The 23,321-nt window shown below is 41.9% G+C and overlaps 1 protein-coding gene across 1 annotated transcript in view; it reads right to left on the reverse strand.

Annotated features, from left to right (window-relative positions):
* CTNNA3 (catenin alpha 3) overlaps nt 1–23,321 on the reverse strand; it is a 1,864,538-nt gene that overhangs the window by 1,691,169 nt on the left and 150,048 nt on the right. The window contains 1 exon segment of the mRNA XM_030204967.1: nt 10,936–11,102. Coding sequence (XP_030060827.1) covers nt 10,936–11,102 — 167 coding nt within the window.

Below are 23,321 nucleotides of genomic sequence, written 5' to 3' on the forward strand. Positions count from 1 at the left end.
TAACATTGGCTACCCTCCAGTCTTCCGGTACTACACTCGATTTTAGGGACAGATTGCATATTTCTAACAGTAGCTCCGCAAGTTCATTTTTTAGTTCTATTAATACTCTGGGATGAATACCATCAGGTCCCGGTGATTTACTACTCTTCAGCTTGCTGAACTGACCCATTACATCCTCCAAGGTTACAGAGAATTTGTTTAGTTTCTCCGACTCCCCCGCTTCAAATATTCTTTCCGGCACCGGTGTCCCCCCCAAATCCTCCTCGGTGAAGACCGAAGCAAAGAATTCATTTAATTTCTCCGCTACGGCTTTGTCCTCCTTGATCGCCCCTTTAACACCATTTTCGTCCAGCGGCCCAACCGACTCTTTGGCCGGTTTCCTGCTTTTAATGTATCTAAAAAAATTTTTACTATGTATTTTTGCTTCCAACGCTAATTTCTTCTCAAAGTCCTTTTTTGCCCTCCTTATCTCCGCTTTGCATTTGGCTTGGCATTCCTTATGATCTATCCTGTTACTTTCAGTTGGTTCTCTTCTCCACTTTCTGAAGGATTGTTTTTTGGCTCTAATGATTTCTTTTATCTTACTGTTTAGCCACGCCGGCTGACGTTTAGTCTTTTTTCCCTTTTTTCTAATACGTGGAATATATTTGTCCTGAACCTCCAGGATGGTGTTTTTAAACAGCATCCACGCCTGATGCAAGTTTTTTACTCTGCGAGCTGCTCCTTTCAGTCTTTTTTTCAGATATTATATATACACATACATCCTTCAGATATGATTTCCTCTTATTTTTTCATGCATTATGTCCTTTGTGTTTCACCTGTTCAATCATCAACGTTTTGGTTGTTTTTATTATTTTTTATTGTTTTAGATATTTTTTATTGTTTTGACACATACATATATATGTTTTTATATTTTTTATACAATGTCAGATCCCTGATGCAGATGGTTGATACAAGAGTAGGATACTGGAGAAGCGCAAAGTGATGCACATAGGGAAAAATAATCCCATCTTCAGGTACAAATTTTAGGGTTCAGAGTTAAGTATCACCACTCAAGAAAAAGACATCAGAGCCATTGCAGATAATACATTGAAATTTTAAGGAAGGTGTCATGGTTACTAAAATATAAAATAGAATATTAATGATTATCCAAGAAGGGATGGAGAACAAAACTGAGGAAATTATTATGTCTCTACATAGTTTCCTGCTATGTCCACACATTTAGAATTGAGTACAGTTTCAGTCGCCCTATGTAAAAAAGGATATGGTGCAACTAGCAAACGCTAACAGAAGGCAACAAAAACAATAAAGGGAATGGAACACCACCCTTATGAAGAGAGGTGAAACAGATTAGGGCTTTCCAACTTGAAAAGATAACTAAGAAGAGATATGATAGAAATGTATGAAACTATGAGTAGGCTACAACATTTTTATAACTTGCAAAACTACACAAGAACAAAAGGACACTCCATGAAACTAATCATAGATGTCACGGAAGACAGATGAAGGAGGGGTTGAGGAGATAATGAGTGAAGGAAGAGTGGTGTATGTGTGAGGGAGGTGAAGGTGAGGAGTGTTTGAAAGTGGATGGGAGCAAGCAATATTTGTGACACAGTTTCGGTGTGTTAACAGAAGGGGAATGAGGAGTTGTTAGAAGGGGACGGGAACAGGGCATATGTAGCAAATACTACAGGTTAGGGAAAAGAAAACAAAACTACATAAGAAATTGAACTAGTGAATGAGATCAGCAAGAGAAGAAAGGGGTAGCAGGAAGAAAACATCTAAAAGAACATCGGATAGGAGAAGAAATACAAAAATCAGAGGGGAGAGGAAATGTAGCAAAATTGACAATGAATAAAGAAACAAAAATAATGACAATATGAAGAATAATACAAGAGTAAAGAAAATATTAAAGAAACCCAAATGGGATCAGAAGAAAACAACAAGGAATCAAAGGAAAATAAATGATTATTAAATACAAAAACGTGAAAATATTTTCTTGACAAATGTTATGTTACATCGATTTACTGATTTGAATATGTCAGCTTTGAGAATGTGAATGTACACTGTCTCTGATATCTCTATAATTAGCACTGTAAAGAAGAAAAGGCATTTCTTCTCTGTCTGGTGTTACACAGCATGACAAGTCTAGCATTTTATAATTTATAGATCAGTTTTTGCCTTCACATTTCAGTTTCAAATTGGTGGCTCCTTATTCTGTATTTGGTGAGAGTGTACATATTCAGTTTGTGACTTAGGTGAGGTATTTGGATGTAATATTTTGCAAGGGTCTATAACAATACTGCTTGTTCTGTTTTTCCAATAACAGATGTGTCTTGGTGTTCTGTGAACTAATGTAATTGTTGCAATGATTTTTTATTTTTCAAAACCTCTGTGTGCAGTTGCAGGGGCAGGGCTATGATAGAGACATTATCCCCACCCCACTCCCCAGGGTAAGGTTGGCCCTGCACTCTGCATGTGGGTATCAGCACAACCCCCCCCCCCCCCAAAAAAAAAAAAAAAGCACTGGTCATCATAATATACTAAATTATTTCATTATAGTTATTGAGAGAATCCTGAAAACATCACTGGTTAGGTGTAGCTCCAGGAGAGGGTTGAGATACACTGCCCTAGGAAACTAAGGGACCCCTTTACTGATGTGGGTAAAGCAGATAGGGGAAATTCTCAAAAGGTCACCTATAGTTAGGCACCAGGATGCTGCGTATCAAGCCTAAATTCTAAGCCAGTAATTACGTAGTGGAGGAGTGGCCTAGTGGTTAGAGCATCGGTCTTGACATCCAGAGGTGGCAGGATCAAATCCCACTGCTGCTCCTTGTGGTCTTGGGCAAGTCACTTAACCCTCTATTGCCTCAGGTACAAACTTAGATTGAGAGCCCTCCTGGGACATGGACATACCCAGTGTACCTGAATGTAACTTACCTTGAGCTACTACTGAAAAAGGTGTGAGCAAAATCCAAATAAGTGTGTATAATTGTCATTATAGAATACTAGTGTAAGTCTGTAGTTACACATCTAAATTTAGGAGGAAGCACTTATACCAGCTCAATGGCAGATGTAAATGCTCGCACCTAACTGTCGGTGTGTAAGTGTTAGGCAGGCCTGTGACCCTCCCATTCTCACATAATGGATTTTGCACACACAATTTATAGAATTTATAGAATGCCGAACTACAAAATTAACATCAATTAAAGCCAATTAATAGCTAATTATTAAATTAAGTTACACATGTAACTATTACTACTAATCGTTTCTATAGCGCTACTAGATATACGCAGATCTGTATACATTAAAGGCCAGATTCTACATAGCACGCCTAGACATCCGCTCCAAAACCCAGTTGTATTCTATAACAAAAACATAACTTAATTGGCTTAACAAGCTAATCAGCATTGATAACAGCACTTAGCAAGTAATAATGAGCACTAATTGGCAATAATTAGAATGAATACACAACTCGCTAAGCGCGAACTGCATCTAAATGCAAATGCTCACAGTTTAAAAGGGGTGTGGCTATAGGTGGGGAAATGGGCATTTCGTGAGTGTTTTGAAATTTACACGCATAGTTATAGAATATGGTCCAGTGCACATAAATCTATGCACAGTGATTTATGCCATGTTTTCATTGGTGTAAATGGAGGCACGTAGTTTTAGGCCCTGGGATATCAACTAAGTGTATTCTATATACTGTGCCTAAAACAAGGCACCACTTATAGAATATGCTTAAGCAAAAATGTTTACCGTGTGGATTTTTTAGGCACCATATATATAATCCTGCCCTATATGCAGGTACTTTCTCTGTCCCTAGTGGACTCACAACAGCTTTGGGCACTAAGTGCAAAATTGTGAATGCAAGTTTATAGAATTAGGGGGTTCATGTGCAAATTAATGTGTATTAAGTTTTAGTGCATGAGGGTGATAAGTATTACTATGCTGGGGCGGGAACTGGGTGGGTTACAGATGGAAAATGGGAATGCACTGCACCTGCAGTTAGAACACAGCGCTTACCACACACTGTCATTTGTATTTATAAATTATCTGTAAATGGGAACTATGAGTGAAGTGATCGAATTTGCAGATGACAAAAATTATGTAAAGTTGTTAATTCACATGTTGATTGTGAGACTGGACATCCGAATGGCAGATGAAATTTAATGTGGGCAAGGGCAAAGTGATGCACTTAAGGAAGAATACCACAAATTATAAGGGACACTCCATGAAATTACAAAGTAGCACATTTAAAACAATAAGGATAAAATATTTTTCACTCAGCATATAGTTAATCTCAGGAACTCATTGCAGGAGCAAGTATTAAAAGCAGTTAATGTAGCTGGGTTTATAACAGTTTGACAAACTCCTGGAGGAAAAATCCATAAATCGTTATTAAAGTAAACCTAGGAAAAGCCACTGTTTATCTCGGAGTTTAAGTAGTAAAGAAATGTGATAGTTTTTGGGACTCTGCCAAGTACTTGTGACCTGGACTTGGCCACTTTTGGAAGCAGGACACTGAGCTAGGTGGACCCTTGGTCTGACCCAGTACAGCAACTCTTATATTCTAATATAGCTGTATTATACTAGGTTCCACATTAAACTGGGTACAATCATGGGTAATACATTGAAATCCTCTGCTCAGTGTGTGAAAGCAGCCACAAAAGCAAGGAGATTATTAGAATTATTAGAAAAAAAAAATCATAAAGCCTCTGTATCATTCAACAGTGCCATAGACACAAAAAAGCAGCTCACTGCTAACCGGTAAGCTTAACAATCAATATATTAGTCTCACAGCCATAAACAGTAGTGGAGTACTACAGGCTACTACTAATCATTTCTATAGCGCTACTAGAAGTACACAGAGCTATACACATTAGCTGCCAGATTCTATATAGCACACCTAGAGATCCCCATGGAAAACAAGCGTATTCTGTAACAACATGCATAACTTAATTGGCCTAACAAGCTAATCAGCATTGATAACAGCACTTAAAAAGAAATAATGTGCTCGAATTGACATTAATTAGAATTTATATGCCTAACTCGCTAAGTGCATTCTGTAATAAACTGCACCTAAATTCTAATGTTCACAGATCAAAAGGGGCATGGCTATGGGCAGGGAAATGGGCATTTTTGTGGGTGTTCCAAAATGTACACATGTAGTTATAGCATGTGGCCCAGTGTGCATAAATCTGTATACAGGGATTTACCCCACATTTTCATTGGTGTAAATGAACACATGTATTTTTAGGCGTTGATACATCAACTAAGCAAATTCTATATACCATGCCTAAATCTAGGTACTGCTTATAGAATGCACTTAGGTAGAAATGTTTACCGTGTGGATTTCTTAGGCACCATATATAAAATCTGGCCCTATATACAGGTACATTTGATGTCCCTAGAGGGCTCACTCTGGCCCTATATACAGCTACTTTTGATGTCCTTAAGAGAGCTCACAATCTAGGTTTTTGTACATGGAGCAATAGAGAGTTAAGTGACTTGCCCAAGGATGCAAGGAGTTGAAGTGAGGATTGAACCCAGGTTTTAGGATCAAAGCCTGTTGCGCTAACCTTTAGGCTTCCCCAACCAACCAATATCATACACCCAAAATGTTTCTGCACATCCATGCCTGCATCAGGGGCACATGTACTCTTTCTTCTGAAATGTAGGCCCTCACCTAGAAACAAAAACAACATATAAAGACAGAGAAACTTAAAAGCAAAAAAAAAAGTATGAAAAGTCTTAATAAATAAAAATAAGTATAAAAATAAAGATAGATATATGGGACAAAACCAGAAAAGAGAATTATTATCCTTTATTCAAATACTATTGCAAGAAAAAAGGAAGGAAAATAAAAGGAAATTAAAGAGGAACCCACACCCTTTCTAAATACACACATTCTATAAATGATGCCTTAAAAATCGGCAATTAAAAACCACGCGCTTAGCATAATTCTATAAACTATGCCTAAAATTAGGCATAGTTTAAAGAATATGCTTAGCAGCTGTTCTTGTGACTAAAATTTAGGTGCATCCATTTAGACCACCTAAAACCAGGCCTAAATACCTGCACCTAACTTAGGCGCAGATCAGGTGTATTCTATAATAGTGCGTATATTTTATTGAAATGCCCACACCCTGCCCATTCCATGTTCATGGTCACACTCACTTTTCAACTATGTGCATTAGAATTTACGCACACAACATTATAGAATACTAGTAAAAAAGGCCCGTTTCTGACACAAATGAAACGGGCGCTAGCAAGGTTTTCCTCGGAGTGTGTATGTTTGGGAGAGTGTATGTGAGAGTGACTGTTTGAGAGTCAGAGTGAAAGTGTGAGTGTGTGAGAGAGAGAGTGAGTCTGGGTGTGAGTGTGTTTGTGAGAGAGTGTGTGTGTGAGAATGAGAGTGTGTGCAAGTGTGTATGTGAGACACAGTGTGAGAGAGAGTGTGTGTGTGTGGGCGAGAGAGAGAGTGTGTGTGAGACACAGATTCTCTGTGAGAGTGAGTGTATGAGACCAAGCGAGTGTGTGAGTGACTGTGTGGCACATAGAGAGTGAATGTGATACAGTGTGAGACAGAGTGTGTGAGAGTGAGAGTCAGAAAGACATTGTATATGAGAGAGAGAGTGTGAGCCCTGCCCTCCCAATCCATGGCCATCTGTCCCCTGCCCCCTCCATTCATCCTTTTCCAGCAATTCCCCTCTCTCCCTTAGCCCTGCCCTCCCAATCCATGCCCATCCATGCTCCTCTGTCCCCTGCCCCCTCCATTCATCCCTTTCCAGCAATTCCCCTCTCTCCCTGAGCCCTGCCCTCCCAATCCATGCCCATCCATGTTCCTCTGTCACCTGCCCCCTCCATTCATCCCTATCCAGCAATTCCCCTCTCTCCCTGAGCCCTGCCCTGCAATCCATATCCATCCATGCCCATCTGTCCCCTCCATTCATCCCTATCCAGCAATTCCCCTCTCTCCCTGAGTCCTGCCCTCCCAATCCATGCCCATCCATGCTCCTCTGTCCCCTGCCCCCTCCATTCATCCCTTTCCAGCAATTCCCCTCTCTCTCTGAGCCCTGCCCTCCAAATCCATGCCCATCCATGCTCCTCTGTCCCCTGCCGCCTCCATTCATCCTTTTCCAGCAAGTACCCTCTCTCCCTTCCATGACTCCCCCTCGCATCCATGCTCCTCTCTCTCCCATGTCCCAGCCTGGCCCGCCCTCTTCTCCCCCCCTTCGCATCCATGCCCCCCCCTTCGCATCCATGCTGTCATTTCTCCCCTGCCCTCCCGCTCCCATTGTTCTACTTTACTGGCCACCCTCTTCTCTCCCCCCAACATCCCTTTTTGTTTTTTTTCTTCTTTTTAAATTTACCTCCGTGGCGGTTCCGGCAGCGAAGCGTCAGGGAAGGAGGCGGTGCTCCCGACGTCTAGCTTTCCCTTCGCTGTGTTCCGCCTTCTTTTGACGTCATCCTTGACGTCAGAAGAAGGCGGAACACAGTGAAGGGAAGGGTAGACGTCAGGAGCGCCGCCTCCTTCCCTGACGCTTCGCTGCCGGATTTGTTTGGTTTTTTTTTCCGCCCTCGACGTCATGATGTTTGACGCGAGGGCGGGGCAGAGACGGCTGGCTGGCTTGAAGGCTTCACACCACGAATCCACGAACTCTTCAGCCTGGGAGTGACGTCAGATGGCTTCAGAACGTTGTCCTCAGAACGTTGAGGGTGCGTTTTATTATATTAGATGATTGGCTTGTTAAGTTGTGCATGCAATTTTGCTGTGTGGCCAAACTAGCACGCACAATTTAAGGCACCATTTATAGAATTTGGGGGGGGGGGTGTGCATAAACTCCCAGATTCTATATAGTGTGCCTAGAGATCTGTGCCAAATTCCAAGCAGATTCTATAACAGTGCGCGCAACTTAACAAGTTTAACAAGCTAATGAGCACTGATGACAGCACTTATCAAGCAATAATGAGCATTAATTGGCACTAATTAGAACTTACATGCACAACTCACTAAGTGTATTCTGTAATGAAGTTCACCAAACTTCTAACGCGCACAGGCAAAAATGGGCCTGATTATGGCAGGGAAATGGGCATTTCATGGGCGTTCTGAAATGTACACATATAGTTATAGAATATGGCCCAGTGCACATAAATCTACACACCGGGATTTACGCCATGTTTTCATTGGTGTAAATGGATGTGCATAGTTTTAGGCACTGAGATAACTAAGCGTATTCTATATACCGCGCCTAAATCTAGATGGCGATTATAGAATACGCCTAGTCAGCACTGATTTCAGTGCCGATGTTTTTAAGCACCATTATATAGAATCTCCTCCCCCCCCCCCCCCCCAAAAAAAAAAAGCTCCAAGTGTCACAATCCACAGACATTCCCTTAGGAAAAACTCTGAAGAGCTCTTGAATACTGTGTGCAATTCTGGTTGCTGTATCCCAAAAAAGATATAGTGGAATTAGAAAAAGTACAGAGAAGGATGACCAAAATTATTAAAGGGATAGAATGACTCTCATGAGGAAAGACTAGGGAGGCTGGAGTTCTTCAATTTTGCCAAGAAACATCTGAAGGGAAATATGATAGCGCTCTATAAACCCTGAGTGGAATGGAATGGGTAAATGTAAATAGATTGTTTACTCTTTCACAAAGTAATAAGACCAGGGATCATGCCACAAACTTACTAATTAGCAAAGTAGTATATTTAAAACAAATTGGAGAAAATATTTTTTCACTCAGGATATAGTTAAGTTCTGGAACTTGTTGCCAGAGGTAAAAGCAGTTAGTGTTGCTGAGTTTTAAAAAGGTTTGAACAAATTCCTGAAGCTTATAAACTTATTAAGGTAGACCTGGAGAAAGCCACTGCTGATGCCTAGGGGTAAGTAGCCAGAATCTTGCTACTTTGGGGGATTTTGCCAGATGACTGTGACCCTGATTGGCCACAGTGGGCTAGATGGACCTTTAATCTGACCCACTATAGCAATGTTTTATTTTTTGTTACATTTGTACCCCACGCTTTCCCACTCATGGCAGGCACAATGTGGTTTACATGGGGCAATGGAGGGTTAAGTGGCTTGCCCAGAGTCACAAGGAGCTGCCTGTGCCTGAAGTGGGAATCAAACTCAGTTCCTCAGTTCCCCAGGACCAAAGTCCACCACCCTAACCACTAGGCCACTTTCTTACCTCCTCAAGAGGAGCCATTAAGAGAGTATTTCTATAAGGAGCTGCCTAGTTTTAGGCAGAAGGAAGGCATGCAAATGGCAATATTCTAGTCATTTACACATATAGGTGGCCACTTATGCACATAAATGATCTGTTGTAGAATAGCAAATATAGTAGAATAGCAGTCATCATGATTTGATGTAGGTTTGCCAACTGGATCCAAATTCCCCTGACAGGGTTGATCCAGTCCTTGGTTTACCCCATCCTATGCAAGGATGATAGTTCTGATTTCCCAATTGCATTCCCTGAGAAAAGCAAAACTACAAGTCCCTGCATGCAATAGGGTAAACTCGGGACTGGATGAACTCTCGGACAAATCTGGATCCAGTTGGCAACTTTAATTTGATGGCACGTACTTTGCCATTGGATGTGCAGATGGGCAGAGCTTGGGTGGAGCATGGGCAGAACACACGGGTATGCATGATTTCATTTACACGTATTTTATTTATTTATTTATTTATTTATTTATTTGCATTGTATCCCACATTTTCCCACCTATTTGCAGGCTCAATGTGGCTTAAATAGTTTTGTTATGACATTGTTATTACAGGGTGTCAGATACAATTAATAATGTGCATAGATTAAGTAAGGAGAGAAGGAAAGGAAAGTATTAAGCAGGTAAATGTAGAGGTGGACTTTCATAACTGGGTGGGTTAGTGAAGTGGATTAGTAGGACTGTAGGTTCTCTTTGTAGGCTTTATTGAAGAAATATGTCTTCAGAGATTTGCAGAAGTTGGTTATTTCATTGATTAACATCTAGGTTCAAGCTATAGGGTTGGTGGAAGTGATCCTGCCTTAATGTATGTGTGCCTTTGGCCATTTGTGCTAATATACTATAGAGAAAAGTAGGTGCTTAGTTGTCTTTATAGAAAAGGCTTTAACGATCCATTGCCTGCACCTAGAGTGGGTGCCCTGTTACAGAATTACCCTCAGGGATCCTTTTACTAAAGCACATAGGTGCCTACGTGCATCCAACATATGTCAATTTGGAACTACCGCCCGGTGATCGTGAGCCCCAGGTGGTAATTCCATTTTTACACGCGTCCGATACATACGTCTGAAAATTTTACTGGACGGTAATCGGCAGCGTGAGTGCGCTGACGATTACCGCCCGGTTAATGCATAAGACCTTACCGCTAAGTCAATGGATGGCAGTAAGGACTCAGGCCCCAAATGGGCACGCACCAATTTTTATTTTGATGCACATCCAGCAGGTCCTTTTTTGCAGGCATGCTGAAAAATGGACCTGTGCGGGTCCAATACACGCGTCTATAACAGCGCAAGCTATTTTTCAGTGCTCCTTAGTAAAAGGACCCCTAAGGGAGCACTTTTATAACTGGACACCTTCTATTAGGCGCCCGGAAGGTGTGCAATAGGAGCATAGTTTTTTCCACTGCGGGTGCAGAAACATCTTCCTGAATAATGACTCTTACGGTTACATTCTCCAATACATGTCATTGTTTTTCTCTGAGTAATATTAGCAAGAACATGAGATGAATAAGGATTGGGTATTTTATGATAGTATATGAAAGGTAACCAACTACAGATGAAATAGTTTTCTAGTAGTTAGCTGTATGTGTCACTATAATATCTGCACTGTTAATTTTCATGTGCAATTTCTGCAGTACAGTCTCAATAAAATGTGACCTCGAGTCATTCTGTTGTGAGTCTTGTAAAATCTGGCTGAACTGCACTTACTGCTGTTATATGCTGCAGGAGGTACATGACATCCAGCATATCTGCTAGGATCAGAAATCTGGTCACAGCAGCCAGAAGAGTCCGAGCAGCCTGCGCAACTGCTTCCCTCTTAGGCAGGTTGCAAGAGTCTTTGGTAAATTCTTTTGCTGTTTTTTTCAGAGCTTCACCTGAAGAAAAAAAAAGGTGTCAGGGCTTCAAATAGCAAAGGAAGTGAAAATAACAACATAATAATGTATTATAGCTTATCAAACAATGGTTTATAATCTTCACTTTTACAGCATCCACACTAGACTCCTCTAAATTGTACATTCTGCTATTGAAGCTTGGTTATGCTTACTTGTTTTTAGACTGACTAGCTAGTAAGAGGGGAAGAACATTATTAATATCGAGTTACAGTTGAGCGAACAGAGGCACAGAGAAATGAAATGACTTGACCAAGGTCAATGGCAAAAACAGGTCTAGAAGCTGTGCACATACCATCAACTCTCTTAAGAGTTTGATCCATTCAGATTCAGTGTGGTCTCCGGAGGATGAGTAGAGGAAAATATTTCGATAAGGTCAGCTAAGCAGCATTGCAAAAAAAAGTTATTCATAATGTAATTGGCCAAAAATAAATGAAAATACTTATCATGGTTTGAAAAAAGATAATCGTGGCACATAGAGGAGAGATCTATCATAGGCACGCTATGAACGCTCCTTACTCCAACAAGAGACATGCCCGCAGTATGTATATTTTAGGAAGATGATAAAAACTTCTGTTTTTAACATTTTTCTTCCTAGTTTAGACTGAGGTTTTGTTATTTGTTTTTAATTTTCATCATGAGTTTGTCTTGATTTTTAGTCTTATTGTAAACCACTTCGAATGTTTGTGGTATATAAACTGTAAACTGTAACTGTAACTGTGTACCCTTTCTCCCAAATGCATACTCTTCATTTTTTTATTTTTCCAACAGACAGAAACATATTTAACCCAACATGAGCCAGGAATAATCCCAAGCTCAGTGTGCTGTCCTGTAACACAGTAGTCTTCATTTCCTATGGGATTTTCCAAGATTTAAGGTTGCAGAAAAGAGGAAACACTAATTAAATCAAACCCTCTTCATGTAATCTATCTTTTAGTACTCCAATAACTTAGCAATCTTCACCAAGGAAACTGTTCTCCACTTTTCTCATCAGGGATTGCAGTGCAGATTGTTAAAATAAAATATGCTTGCCTTCTCTGGGTCCTGCATAAGGTTACAGAATAATCATACCAGCTCATAATATTCTGAGTCTCTGGTCTCTGTCACTCACAATTTTGCACCATCTCTCTCTCTCTCTCTCTCTCTCTCTCTCTCACTCTGATGCTCGTTAATTGTGTCACACTCTTTTCTACCTGTATACAGCGTGGAGAATTAGCCTAGTGGTGACATTGGGCAAATCAATTCATATTGAGATTCAACTTAAATTATAAGGCTCCTTTGAAAAGTAAATAAGGGCCCCTTTTACTAAGCCGCATAGGTGCGTGCCCAATGTGCGCCAAAATGGACCTATCGACCGACTACCGTGTGGCTCTTACGGTAATTTCACTTTTGGCACATGACCACTACTCGCGTCTGGAAAATAATTTTTCGGACGCACATAGCGGACATGCGCCAAGTGACATCTAACGTGCGTAGGAGCTTACCGCCCAATTTCTTTACCACCAGGTCTATGACTGGTGGTAAGATCAGAGACCCAAAATGGACGCGCGGCAATTTTGATTCTGCCGCACATCCATTTTTGGGAAAAGAAGAGGCCTTTTTTACAGGCGTGTTGAAAAATGATTCTGCGCATGCCCAAATCCCGCGCCTACACTACTGCAAGCCATTTTTCAGCGCACCTTTGTTAAAGGACCCCCTAAGTGCCTGTACTGTGCCTCCTCTTGAGAATGAATTTTAAAAAGGGAAGTAATAAAATCCAAACTTTCTCACATATACACAGCTTATCTATTGAAGCATATAGTACACATCCATAACATTAAGTATTCACAGAGCTTACGCACTATTGTCCTGCATCAAATAGTAATGGGTTTTCTTGGGTCTCCAAAAAAAAAAAAAAAGTAAATTGTGTCTGATAACACATACTTACATATCAACCTTTAATACATATGAAGGATAATTTTAAAAAAGCCTTCTACTTGTGAACTCAATTTTACCCATCAAAAGTGGGCTATGAAAAATTCACTGTCCTATACACATATACAAGTATACACAGAGGGGCATTTTCGATATGACATCTAAGTCCGACTTTGGACATTTTGCACAAAACGTCCAAAATCAAAATAGAAAAGAAGGTAATTTTCGAAAAAGAAAAATGTCTATTTTTTTTTTTTTTTCGAAAATACCATTTTGAACAAGGTTTTGTGCTTTGTACGTTTTATTTTTTTGGACCATTTTGGACCATTAAAAAAAAAAAGTTCAAATGAAAAACAGAGAAAATCAAGCCATGGGGATATAGGAGGGGCCAGCATTTTTACTAGACTGGTCTCCCAGATATCCCAGGATAGCAATGGGGAACCCTAGGGGGCAATGCAGTGGACTTCCAATAAATGCTCTCAGGTACACATTTCACCATTGCTCCCTTATCTTGTCTGCTGAGCCCCCCAAAACCCACTACTCCCAACTGTACACCACTACAACAGCCCTTATGGGTGAAGGGGGCACCTATATGTGAATACAGTGGGTTTCTGGTGAGACAGCTATATCTCACAAAATAACCGGCCCTCTGCCGATTTTCAGTGCAAGTTTGGCAGCCATATTTGGCTGTGTGAAAACCAGGCCTATCTTTGGCCAGTTCAAACTTAATAGGTGACACTGAACATTTGCTTGGCCAGTTTAGTTTGAACCAGCCGAAAATAAGCCATATATTCAGTTCTGGTCACTGGAAATGGCCCAGCATTGAATGTCCAGACTCAGCATCAACCGAGGGCATTTGGTCGTGGGAGGAGCCAGAATTTGTAGTGCACTGGTCCCCCTCACATGCCAGGACACCAACCGGGCACCCTAGGGGGCACTGCAGTGGACTTCACAAAATGATCCCAGGTACATAGCTATCTTACCTTGCGTTCTGAGCCCCCCAAATCCCCCCCCAAAACCTACTACCCACAACTGTACACCACTACCATAGCCCTTAGGGATGAAGGGGGGCACCTACATGTGGTTACAGTGGGTTTTGGGGGGGGGTTGGAGGGCTCACATTTACCACCACAAGTATATCAGGTAGGGGGGATGGGCCTGGGTCCGCCTGCCTGAAGTGCACTGCACCCACTAAAATTGCTCCAGGGAACTGCATACTGCTGTGATGGAGTTAGGTATGACATTTGAGGCTGACAAGAAAATGTTTTTTATATTTTTTTTGGGTGGGAGGGGGTTGGTGACCACTTGGGGGAGTAAGGGGAGGTCATTCCCCCATTCCCTCCGGTGGTCATCTGGTCAGTTGGGGCACCTTTTTAAGGCTTGGTTGTGAACAAAAATGGACCAAATAAAGTCGGCCAAATGCTCATCAGGGCTGGCTTTCTTTTTTCCATTATCAGCCGAAGCCAGCCATCTTTTAACCACACCCCCGTCCCACCTTCACTACCCTGCCGACATGCCCCCTTGAACTTTGGCTGGCCCTGCGACGGAAAGCAGATGAAGCCGGCCAAAATCGGCTTTCGATTATACCAAGTTGGCCGGCTTTAGGAGAAGGCCGGCCATCTCCCGATTTGTGTCGGAAGATGGCTGGCCTTCTCGTTCAAAAATACGCAGGATAGATAATTAGAGCCATTATAACTATATAAAAATTGTATGAGAGTGATGTGAAGATAGTTAAATACTAAAATGGGTTGTACAGTGGAGCATGCTGATTAAAAAACATATAAAAATACATGATGTAACATTGAGGTTTGAAACTACTGGCATGCAAGAACATAAAAATGTATGAAATGAAACAAATATAAAACATATAAAACATATTGAATGCAGTTAAATTGGTGAAATTTAAAAAACATATACCATCACATGATATAGTATTTTGATTTTTCAATATAAGCAATTTGAATTTATAAAATAGCATTGTTTTGTTTCTCATGGCTTTGTGAGGCCCTTTTCCTCTTCTTTGTTGGCTTGTTCTCCAGGAAGCAGCCCATCCCTTAAAGACCCAGAGAGGGGCATAATCGAACAGGGCGCCCAAGTTTTCCTGAGGGCGTCCTCGCAGGACGTCCCCGCGAAGGGGCAGGGAAACCCGTATTATCAAAGCAAGATGGGCGTCCATCTTTTGTTTCGATAATAAGGTCGGGGACGCCCAAATCTCAACATTTAGGTCAACCTTAGAGATGGTCGACATAAATGTTGAGATGGTCGACCTTAGAGATGGTCATCCCCGGTTTTCGACAATAATGGAAACCGAGGATGCCCATCTCAAAAACGACCAAATCCTAGGGGGCACTGCAGTGGACTAACTGATGCATTAACTGAACTAAAAAGCCCTTCCCTTACCGATCCCTTAGCGATTCGGAAAGAACAGGCATGCATGAATGAAATCGCATGCAAATGAGCTGCTCGTTGTTTGCTCATTTGCACACGATTTCCTTTCCTGAGGGGAAGCGAAGGCTGCTTGGCTGCTCTGCGCTTGGCTGCTCTGTGCATGCCAAAGACGGCTTCATACACGCAGACAAGCTACCTGTATAATAGCCATCTACAAGTCCAGGTGAAAACATCCAACTGCTCGTCAGGGATGTCTTTTTTTTTTTACTATGGGTGAAGGACGTCCAAGTGTTAGGTGCCTTTGCTATGCCTCTGTTGGGCAGTTGAGGATGTCCAAAATGTGGATGTTTCTGTGAGAAGGATGTCCATGACTTTGCTATGCCTCTAACACCCTTTATTTATTTATTTATATGGATTTTGGATCACAAGTAGCAGCAGTAGGATTTGAATTGGCCACCTCTGGATTGCAAGGCCAGTGTTCTAACCTCTAGGCCACGCCTCCACTCCACTCCCTTGAAATTTGACCATCCCTGTGGGGGGGGGGGGCAGTTCAGGACGTCCAAAATGTTTGAAAGAAGGATGTCCATGCCTTCACTATGCCTCCACTGACACACACACACCTCCCCCCCCCCCCCCCCCCAGGGACCTGCATACTGCTGCGATGGGCCTGAGTATGATATTTGAAAAAAAGTTTTTAAAGTTGTTTTTTTCAGGGTGGGAGGGGATTAATCACCACTGTGGGGGTAAGGGGAGGTCATCCCCCATTCCCTCTGGTGGTCATCTGGTCAGTTCAGGCACCTTTTTGAGGCTTGGTCATAAGAAAAAATGGACCAAGTAAAGTCGGACAAGTGCTCGTCAGGGACGCCCTTCTTTTTTCCATTATCGCTTGAGGATGCCCATCTGTTAGGCACGCCCCAGTCCCGCCTTCGCTATGCCTCTGACACGCCCCCAGGAGCTTTGATCATCCCTGCAACTGGAAGCAGTTGGAGACGCCCAAAATCGGCTTTCGATTATGCCGATTTGGGTGCCCCTGAAAGAAGGACGCCCATCTCCCGATTTGTGTCGAAAGATGGGCGCCCTTCTCTTTCGAAAATAAGCCTGAGAGTCTACTAGGCACCATATACAACGGGAGCCAAATTAAATAAAATTAAATGTCAGTCAACTCAGCAGTAGGATGAAGATTCAAACACAGATCTTTAAACCTTATTGAACAGTCAATCTAGAACAAAAAAGGCCAGGAAATTTCAGCACAAAAAGTACTCAAGGCAAAACAACAGTTTTAAAGTCAGCAAGAGGACAGAAATATAGCAGATTATAAGAGCAAGCAGCTCTGCTAGTGAGAGCAAATTAATCTTTTTTTTCTTTTGTTTTCTTTTCTTTTTTTTTGTCTTATATAGGATAGATGGAGACAAGGTCAGAAAAATTTCTAGGAAGGAAGAAAGAGAAGGATGCACAGCTAAGAAAGCAGTTTAGAATCTATGAATCAAACTAAACATAGATATCTGAAAATGTGTCAATTCAGAAAAGCTTAGCTTTCAGGCTTGTAGTGCCTCACATCTATCCCAGAAGAAGTAGATACTGAAGTAGTAGGAAGACCCTTTTACAAAGAGAAAGAAAATAGAGGATCCCCACAGAAATTATAGTGCAGTTAGCTAAGCTGGCACTAAAATAAATTTTATTTTGCTTTGAGGGACAGTTTTTAAGCAGATCAAAGACACAGCTATGGGGGCCACTATGGCCCCTGACATAGCTATCCTGTATGTAGCTAACTTTGAGACCCTTTTACAAAGGCACAATAGGATCTACGTGCATGCAGTGTGCATCAAAATGAGACTACCACCAGGCTAGTGCGCCCCCTGGCAGTAATTTCAGATTTGGCACATGCCCATATTGCCAGGACAAATTATTTTTTTTATTTCCTACTGTGCGCAGCATTTCTGGCATTAATCAGCAGGTAGTGCACGCCGACTGGTCACTGCACGTGTAACATGTGAGCCCTTACCACTAGATCAATGGGTGGCGTTAAGGCTCAGGCCATAAATAGGCATGCGCTGGTTTCAATTTTACTGCAGGCCCTTTTCCCAGCCCTTTTTCCCAGATGCAGTAAAAACCTGCCTGGCACAAGCCAAAAATACATGCCCACACTAAGGCAGGCCACTTTTTGTCATGGCATAGTAAAAGGACCCCTTTGAGAAGGCATTCTTACAGGAAAATATCCACAAAGAGCACATTGTGTTATGGAAAATAGAGACTTATAGCCACTTATATATTAGGAGAAAAGGACATCATATAGTCAAGTGCATAGACTTTAATAACCAAAGAGCTTATCAAAAAAGTCTGTTTTAGGCTCCTTTGTAATCACAGGTCCTGAAAAGCTCCTATAACACACATATAAATATTAAGGGCCTTGTTTACTAAACTGCACTGTAGGCATGCTAACTTTTTAGCACGTGCTAACGCTAAAGACACCCATAGGAATATATAGGTGTCTCTAGCATTAGCGCATACTAATTTTTAGCATGCGCTAAAAAGTTAGTGCACCCACAGCGTGGTTTTCTAAGCAGGGTCCCAACTCCTAAATATATGTTCTATCACCTATTGCCCAATTACATAAAGTGTATTCAGTCACCATCATATAACATTTAAATCATTTCTTGAACAACCCTCATTGAAATAATGCATTTAACTGGATTCAAAATAAATTGTTCTTGGGTGGGACAATTTATTTTGAAGTCTGATAGATGCATTATTATTATGTAATTGGGCGATAGGTGACAGAACATATATATAGACGTTAATGTTTATATGTGTGGTATAGGAGCCTAAAGCAGACTTCTTTGATAAGCTGTTTGGCTATTAAAGTCTACGCACTTGGCTATATGAGGTCCTTTTCTCCATATATATTAGTGGTTATAAGTCTCTATTTTCCACAAATTCTAGTTAGTAGTGATACTTGTGTATTAGTGTATTGGGATAATATATCATCTTTTTTTTTTTATTGTAATTATATTGATGACATATTAATGGTGTGGAAGGGAGGAACAGAAGAGTTAAGACAATTTTCTGAGTGCCTCAATTTAAAAGACATGAATTTCAAACTCCAAAACAACTGTGATTATAAAAAGATCTTCTACCTAGACATTCTCATCTCTAAAGAGCAGGATAGTTTCAGGACATCCATTTATCAAAAATTGCATTGCAGTAGTTTTTATAATAGATCATTGAAAGAAAGCCTACCTGTAGGCCAAGTCCTTATAATAAGGAAATTACGTCCCTCTATTAATTTGGAATATAAGGCTAAAGACATATAGAAGAGGTTTAACAAGAAACATTATCCTATACATAAAGGGTACTGGAGAACGAAACAAACACATAGAACAGTCTTTATAGGGAATAATAGCAGGATGGAAGAAAATGATAAGATAGAATGTTTATTACATTTTACACACCTCAATATAGCTATGAGAAATCACTGGAAAAGTTTACAAACAATGGAGTGTTTCATGGATAAGAGATTTATGATTTTGTATGTTAGAGGTAGGAATTTAAAGGAATTTATTGCTCCATCCTCCCTGCCAGCTCTCAATGTGAAATCAAATAATGTAGTACATTGAAGATGTAGTAGGTACAATATACCTTTGCCCATCCAGGAACTGGGATTAAATTTTCTCTGAGACATTTTTCAAACTGTGAAACAAGTAGTGTGATATATGTGCCTTTATGCCCTTGCAAGTTTTTATATGTAGGGAAGAGAGAGAGAAAGCTGAAGACAAGAATTATGGAACATAGAAGTTGTCTACAGAAGTAGATTCCAGTTAAACTTTTAGTGGGTCACACTGTATGGAGAAAGGTCATAGGTTTGAATATCTATTATTCTGTGCTATCCAGGTGGCCAAAGTTTCTTGGATAGGCTGAGACATAGATAAGCATTTATTAAGAATGGAGCAAAATTTATATTTGAATTTAACACTCTGGATTGAATTTAGATATAGACAACAGTGTCTTTTTATAAGATCCTTTGACCATCCTTTTGGGATTTCATTTGAGACTGGAGATTTGCTTGTGATCTAACATTTTATAGGATTAGGGTAGGATAAACTCTGAGTTTTCTGAGGGATTGGGTCATTTATTATATTTAGGAATTTGGGGTTCAGTATATATGGTGCCTAAAATTCGGTGTGGAAATCAATGCCGACTAAGTGTATTCTATAACCGGTGCCTAGATTTAGGCACAGTATATAGAATATGCTTAGTTGATATCTCATGGGCTGATGATCAGAAGCAAACACAGGTGCTAGAGGCTGTTAGCGCCATACTAGCACCTGTGTTTGCTACCGCCCCATGATCAGAGCCCCCGAGCGTGTGAAACAACACACTCGCGGGTTCTGAACACAACTTGCATGCAAAACAGGGTTCTTAGTACAAGTAGCATGCAAATGTATGCTAAATGTATTCCTCCCCAATGATCAGCAAGCAGTGTGCCAAACATTGGGGTGTTGTCCGCAGCAAACCCTACGCCAGCTCGAAGCTGGCGTTAGGGTTTGCAGACCCTTAGGGAGGAATGGTGAGCTATGTCCAGCATGCATTTGCATGCTAACAGGCCCCCCATTCTCCCCAATGCAGCAACCCCCCCCCCCCCCCCCCCACAGAAGCAGGAACCGTGACCCGACTTCCCTCAGTTACACGGGGGCTGGATGTCCCCCTGATCCCCCCACACACAAGTTCGGGGGGGCTGGAGATTCAGTGGTGGCACTGATGGAAGAGGAGGGAGGCCATCTCCCTCCTCCAATGAAGGTAGGTGGTGGGGAATAGGGCCGCTAGACGACCAGGTCGGGGGTTAATTCACAGCCTACTGGGCCACCAGGGCTCTATTTGAGTGGATGCTAGGGGGTTAGGGGTAGCTGGAGACCCACTGGATCCCCAGCCCCACCTGAACAATATGTCACTTGGCTTGGGGTGGGGGTACTAGGCCATCAGGGCCATGCTGTTGGAGGTCTGGTGGTCCCATGGACCTTCAGCCCCTGTGTTTGACAGGTCTGGGCTTTTGAGCACATACTCAGGCACAATCCTCCCACACTTTACCCTATAATCAGAGATAATAGCATGTATAAATTTGCATGATGTTATCTCTGATCATAGGGGCGGTAAAGCCCCGCGCTGTTCCAGTGCTATTTTTAGAGCGCTGTTTGGAACAGTGTGGGGCTTTCGATCATCTGCACATCAGTGCCTAAAACTATGTGCCTCCATTTACACCAACGACAATGTGGCGTAAATCCCAGCACATAGATTTATGAGCACTGGGCCATATTCTATATCTATGAACCGCCCATGAAATGCTCATTTCCCCACCCATAACCACTCCCATTTTTGTTTGCACACGTTAGAAGTTAGGCGCACTGCATTACAGAATGTGCTTAGCAAGTTGTGTGTGTAAATTCTAATTATTGCCAATTAGTGCTCATTATTGCTTGTTAAGAGCTCTTTTCAACACTCATTAGCTTGTTAAGCCAATTAAGTTGCACACATTGTTATAGAATACACTTTGATTTCAGCACATATCTCTAGGTACACTAATAGGGGCATTTTCGAAAGAGAAAGGCGCCATCTTTCGACACAAATCGGAAGATGGGCATCCTTCTCTCACGGTCGCCCAATCGGCATAATCAAAAGCCGATTTTGGGCATCCTCAACTGCTTTCCGTCGCAGGGACGGCCAAAGTTCAAGGGGGTGTGTCGGCAGTGTACCTTAGGCAGGACAGAGGCATGGTTAAGAGATGAGCGTCCTCGGCCGATAATGGAAAAAAGAAGGGCATTTGGCAGACTTTACTTGGTCCCTTTTTGTTCACGAACAAGCCTCGAAAAGGTGCCCGAACTGACCAGATGACCACTGAAGGGAATCGGGGATCACCTCCCCTTACTCACCCAGTGGTCACCAACCCCCTCCCACCCAAAAAAAAATTAAAAAAAAATTTTTCCAGCCTCTATGCCAGCCTCAAATGTCATACCCAGCTCCCTGACAGCAGTATGCAGGTCCCTGGAGCAGTTTTTAGTGGGTGCAGTGCACTTCAGGCAGCCAGACTTAGGCCCATTCCCCCCCCCCCCCACCTGTTACACTTGTGATAGTAAATGTGAGCCCTCCATAACCCACCAGAAACCCACTGTACCCACATCTGGGTGCCCCCCTTCATCCCTAAGGTTTATGGTAGTGGTGTACAGTTCTGGGGAGTGGGTTTTGGGGGGGCTCAGCAAACAAGGTAAGGGAGCTATGCACCTGGGAGCAATTTCTGAAGTCCACTGCAGTGCCCCCTAGGGTGCTCGGTTGGTGTCCTGGCATGTGAGGGGGACCAGTGCACTATGAATGCTGGCTCCTCCCATGACCAAATGCCTTGGATTTGGTCGTTTTTGAGATGGGCATCCTCGGTTTCCATTATCGCTCGCCGAAAACCGAGGTCGCCCATCTCTAAGGTCGACAATCTCAACATTTAGGTCGACCATCTCTTAGGTCGACCTAAATGTTGAGATTTGGGCGTCCCTGACCGTATTATCGAAATGAAAGATAGACGCCCATCTTGTTTCGATAATACGGGATGCCCCACCCCTTCACGGCGCTTTCCTTAGAGATGGGCGCCCTTAAAGATGGTCGTCCCCGTTCGAAAATGCCCCTCCACATGGAATCCGGAGGATAGGGCATGTTATTAAGATATGATAAAATGCAAGGTTAGTTGTTTTGGTTTCAAAGAGCATAATGAATTTGTCCTTTTCTAATGGGGTTGGATTCATATGACCGTGAGACAAAAGATTTTTACGGCGTTCTTTCACATCACCATGATGGTGGCAAAGGCTTTATCTTCAAGTACAATTCAAGTTTTAATTGTAAGGTAAACTATGGGCTGCATTGCATTTGCCATGTGGGAATTACTAGCGCAGTTTAGTAAAAGAAGCACTATGAGAATAAGAATGGATAAAAGAGATGTATAAGCTGTAATAGCGAATGGTGCAATTTATTAGGATGTCAGAGAGTTTGGGTTTTGTTAACAAGAGTTCTTTGTAGATCTACTCTACTGATTGCTTGTACCCATACCTTCAGCCATATTGGAAGTGGGTGGGGCCAGGAGTGGGAATAGGCAGGGAATAGAAGATGTGAAAGTGTTCATTTTGAACTTCTTGTATTTTCCCATACAGTGACCATAGGTATTTCTCCACTCATAGACCCTGCTGACCCAAACTTCCACCATGCAAGGAGTTTCCCCTTGAGCTCGCAGGCCTGCTAGTACTCATAGACCTGCATATTCTGCGGCCATTTTCAAAATTGCTCCAAGTGAGTATACAGTTTGAGCAATATCAGTTTCATTGAGTGCATTTATTGAGACATATATTGAAGCATTTAAATTATTTTTATGATTTAGCTATTTTCCACCAATGCTTCAGCCACACAGGGGCTATTGTTAAATTAGCCATGGGACTGACAGGCTATGGAGTTTCCTTATGAAAATTCATACTTGCGTGTTTTGCACCAAGCAGGGACAAAGGGTGCATCAAAAAGTGCATAAAGGATTTCAAAATTAAATTTCCCTCTCCCCCAATCTAACCTCACCCCTTTCAGCTGCACTGATAGTGCAGGATAATTTTCACGCATGTTTTCTAGGTGGGTCAGTTCAGTTTTTAACTTTGAAATGTTACCCATGAATAAGTGTGCTGACCCTTCCAAGGGGCTCTTTTACTAAGATGTGGCAAAAGTAGAGTTCCCTTGCATGGGTATTTCCTGCATGCTAAGGCCATTTTTGCTGCATCTGTAAACCGGTCAATTTTCCATTTTTTGTATTAATGTTCATGCGCTAAAGTGTTGCCATTAGCATGTGCCCATTAATAAAAATTACCATGTGAGCACTTACCACTACCGATT

This window comes from Microcaecilia unicolor, chromosome 5 (assembly GCF_901765095.1).
Source record: "Microcaecilia unicolor chromosome 5, aMicUni1.1, whole genome shotgun sequence".
In the NCBI taxonomy this organism is placed as follows: domain Eukaryota; kingdom Metazoa; phylum Chordata; class Amphibia; order Gymnophiona; family Siphonopidae; genus Microcaecilia; species Microcaecilia unicolor.